This window comes from Zingiber officinale, chromosome 7A (assembly GCF_018446385.1).
Source record: "Zingiber officinale cultivar Zhangliang chromosome 7A, Zo_v1.1, whole genome shotgun sequence".
Classification (NCBI taxonomy): Eukaryota; Viridiplantae; Streptophyta; class Magnoliopsida; order Zingiberales; family Zingiberaceae; genus Zingiber; species Zingiber officinale.
Window position 1 is genome coordinate 120,989,208 of NC_055998.1, and position 4,003 is coordinate 120,993,210.

General features: G+C 47.9%; 1 protein-coding gene across 1 annotated transcript; it reads right to left on the minus strand.

The window, feature by feature from the left end:
* Positions 1–240: 240 nt before the first annotated feature.
* On the minus strand, positions 241–3,448 carry LOC122002251 (probable linoleate 9S-lipoxygenase 5). Its single transcript, XM_042557356.1, has 6 exons — positions 3,304–3,448; positions 2,927–3,216; positions 2,184–2,763; positions 1,619–2,117; positions 1,262–1,525; positions 241–1,192 (listed from the first exon to the last, which is right to left on the minus strand). The coding sequence occupies exons 1-6, from the start codon at positions 3,437–3,439 to the stop codon at positions 445–447; spliced, it is 2,517 nt and encodes an 838-aa protein (XP_042413290.1). The 5' UTR covers positions 3,440–3,448; the 3' UTR covers positions 241–444.
* Between the last annotated feature and the right edge of the window lie 555 nt (positions 3,449–4,003).

Consider the following 4,003-nt stretch of genomic DNA (forward strand, 5'->3'; position numbering starts at 1 on the left):
TTGCTTCCCTCGAAGCCTTTGTTATTGTTAATGTAGTGATCGCAATTAAGTTTCAACATAAAGGGCATTTTTTAAACTTTCCCCGCCTCATATAGTAAACAAATGAAAAATCATATGTAAAGAGAAAAAATCTCAAAAAAATATTCAAGATTAGAAATATAAAGTGATGAGTTCATACAAAATAAAAATGGTAGATCATAAATTTTTAATTTTTTTTTAAAAAAAATTATGTACATACCATTACTTTAATCGAATTTAATATTTAGATTTAATGCAAATAATTTAGAATTTGTTTAAGACACGATGGTCGATTATTCAATCGCAAACAACAAACAACAGCAGCTAGCAAAACAGAAAACCAGCAAACAGCAAAACAGCAAACAGCAAACAGCAAACAGCAAACAGCAAACAGCAAAGCAGACACCAGAGCAGACAGCCGGGATATCAAATGGACACACTGTTCGGGATGCCCTTCCCGGTGAGCCCCACACCGCTGGTGGAGTACAGCAGCGTGTATGGAACCTTGACCGGCCCATTCCGGTTCTTGAACCTCCCTTCGCCATTTCTCGCCACAATCTCCGCCTCGATTCCCCTCAGCGCCGCCCCGAACCTCTCGAATGCCTCCAGCGCCTTCCGATCCGCCGTCCACTCCGCTGTGTCCCGCTGGCCCAGGTACACCTCGTCGCTCGAGTGTGTCGACAGGATCTCGACCACCGACACGCCGGTGATGGTCTGCAGTTTGTTGGTGATCGTCTGCAGGAACACCTTGTCCGGATCCATCTCCAGCTCTGCAAACTCCGCCGTGCCGCGCTCCGGCATGAAATTCCGGCTGAGGGTCGGCCGGTTGGGGTGGTAGCCGGTGTAGGGGTACTGCCCGAAGTTGACGGCCGCGTGGAGGGCGGAGGCCACCCAGATGATGGTGGTGCATGTCTCCGTCAGCTCTGTGACGGTCTCCATCTTGGCCCACCACGGCTCGTGCTTCTTGTCGCCGTGCCCGACTTCGCGCACCTCCTTCCACCACGCTTGGAGCTCGGCGTCGTCACGCACCTTTTTGTCGTCGGGGTAGTAGATGGAGCAGTAGTCGCTCACCCACGTCTCGATCGCAGACCATATCGCGAGGCCGTCCACGGCGTAAGGATAGTCCTCGATCAACAGTTCGATCTCGCCCTTTGAATCCCTAACCGCGATTCCCCTGAATCAAGAAATTCCAGCTCTTGATGAGGTACAAAAAAAGAGTCCAACAAATGAGGAACAAATTTACCTCTTGATGAGATCCGCAGGAAGACCCTGCTCGACGAAATTCCAGCTCTTATAAACCACCGCCGACATCTCCATCGCGTACTTCTCCGGGAAGAACGTCCGCTCGATGATGCCGCCGGCGTTGATGAGTACCTGCCGGGCGGTGGCGTTTATGTTCATGGTGTCGCGGTAATGGGGCTCGAGCAACTTGTTGATGGGGTGGAGCACGCTCAGGTGGCGATTGGTGGCGATCACGAATGGCTCCATCGTCGCGTGTGTGTTCAACCTTGAAAACACGAAATAAATAAATACAAATGGAGATCAGCACCTACACATACGTTTGCTTCTGATTTGAGAGTGAATTGGCATAAGCATGCACCAGTGGCTGATGAGTTGGTGGACGCCGGAGTCGTTGACGGTGACATAAGCTTTGGCGAGCTGCCAAATGGATGCTTCGACGCCGTAGTCCGCCGGCGTGTACACTTCGCTCACGGCGCCGTGTTGCTCTCCGTCGGGGTGCGGCAGGCTCAGCTCGATCGCCAACGGCTTCAGCGTGGAGTCATCTCTCAGGAACAGCAGAGTCCTCGTGGCGTAGACCTTGTTGGCGGTGTCGTTGATCCTGTTCAGATACGGCATCAACGAGTCATGGTGGTCCAAGATGAACAGCCGGTTGCGGCCCAGCGCTTCTTCGATCGTCATTCCTTCGAGGTTGTGCTCGATTTGAGCTGCCGTAATGGTGCTTTTGTGGTCGCCGTACTCGTTCTCGTCAAGCTTGCTCACAGGTGGGAACTCCTCGAGCCGTCTAATGATCACAGGATTCACTCCGGCCAACATTTCCCGAGTAAATTCTTCGTCTGTTCTCCAAGCATACGTGTCCTCTGCACAGCACCAGATGATCACGATCAAAAACCAAAAATCTCAGCGGTAGATTACATGATACTGACCTTGAATGACTTGTGGCAGGGGAAACTTAAGAGACCACCCTTCGCCTTGCGCGCAGAACATCTCTCTGATCATCTCAAAGGGAATGCGTTCCCTTAGTTCGTCGATGCGCAGATTGTTCCCCACCTGCAACTGCAAACCTCCCTTGTACATCTTCAGAACGTCTTCGAAAGAGTCGAACTCGTTGTCGCGGATGGCCTGGAGGACGGGGAAAAAAGATTGGATCAAGGCTTTGATGGTGGAGACGCGGAAGTCGTCCGTTTTCAAGTGCCCGAACCGCTCGTCCCTGGGCACGTAGATGTCCATCTCCGCCGGAAGTGTACTCTCTGTCTCCGGATCTTTCTCGGAGGCCGGTCGGCCGGTCTTCCCACGGCGAGGGTAAGGGTAGAGGGCGGAGCCGCCCAAGACAGGTCGAGCGAGAGATGCATTTTTGTCGGGATCGCCGAGGTCGTTGTAGTAAGCGTAGTCGTAAACTCGATCCCATTCTTGAAGTGGGCCGGTCACATCTTCGCCTCTCAAGTTCTTGAGTTCGTCTTCTCTGTACGGTTGCAGCGGCGATGGCGTCTCCGCCGCAACGTAAGTCTGCAATGATAACAGTCGTCAACTTCTTAAACGGCAAAAAGACTTCTCATCAAATTAGATTTTTTATCACTTTTTAAACTACTAAGCAAGTGTTTAACTGTTGCATGCGAAGACAAACGCACAATTAAACTGCTAATCAAGTGATTAGCTATTAATCACGCACCTTATTTACGAAGAAGACGCGCTGGTACTTGTACTTGTCTTGAGGGTAAACCCACGAGTTGCAGTCGAAGTGAATCCGGCCCTCGCCGGGGAACTCTTCCAGGGTTATGCTCTTCAGGTAGAACTCTGAAGAGTCCTCGTTGATGACAATGACCGCACCGGGGATGCCGTGCTCCCCCACCCACTTGAACGTCACACGGAAGGTGGACTCGCCGGAGGCGATGGCCTGAAGCTTTCTCACGAAGTCCTCCAAGTAGGCCTTCTCTCCAACGACTCCTCTGTTATCGTCATCTACAGACATCAAAGCCGACTCAGTCGCATGCTTTAATCTTTACACCGTGACAATAATCCAGACAAAAGGGAAATTAACAGACTTACTTGGGTCGCCAACGGTGGCGCTCACGAGCTGGAAGGAGCTAAGGAGCTCCTGCGCATTGGCGACAAGCGTGGCGTTGAAGTCCTCGCGTTCAAGCACCTCCTTCTTCATCAGCACAACAGTGGCCTCTACGTCCATTACACCGGCGGCGACCGCAGATCCAAACATCTCGAGAACTCAGAAACAGCAGGGGATAGAAACAACAATGGATGGTGAAGGGAAGCAGAGGCACACATTTATATAGGCCCGAAAACAAGTCATGACGTTCAAAGTTATTTTGTCAAGGTAAGTTTAATTTAAAATCAGCTAGACTATTGAAATGGTTGTTCAAATTTAACTTACTTTTTATTTTTTATGAATTCGAATGGTTCAAACTTAGCCTGAGTTTGATTCCAGTTTAGCTTGCGTTGTATTTATGTTATTGAATTCTCAGTTCAATCTGGTTTGATTTTTAAATTTTTTTATAGTTAATTTTTAAAGTATTTGATTAGTTATTAAGTATTAAATTTGATAATACAAGTTAGTTATTTCATTTTGAACTTTTTTCTTTATTTATCTATCATTTATTGATAATATAATTTATAAATTTTGTTTGTGACTAGTATTTAAGAATATTATTTACAAACAATTTATTATTTATATTTATTTATAAAAATTAATAAATTAAACACATATATATATGTTGAAGTTTATTCACTTAAT

Excerpts from the sequence above, each read along its gene's own strand:
- LOC122002251 (XM_042557356.1), bottom strand. The coding sequence starts at position 3,439 with ATGGACGTAGAGGCCACTGTTGTGCTGATGAAGAAGGAGGTGCTTGAA. Across the intron at positions 2,764-2,926 it reads GCGTCTTCTTCGTAAATAAG|ACTTACGTTGCGGCGGAGAC; the intron begins GTGCGTGATTAA and ends TTATCATTGCAG. Across the intron at positions 2,118-2,183 it reads CCTGCCACAAGTCATTCAAG|AGGACACGTATGCTTGGAGA; the intron begins GTCAGTATCATG and ends GGTGCTGTGCAG.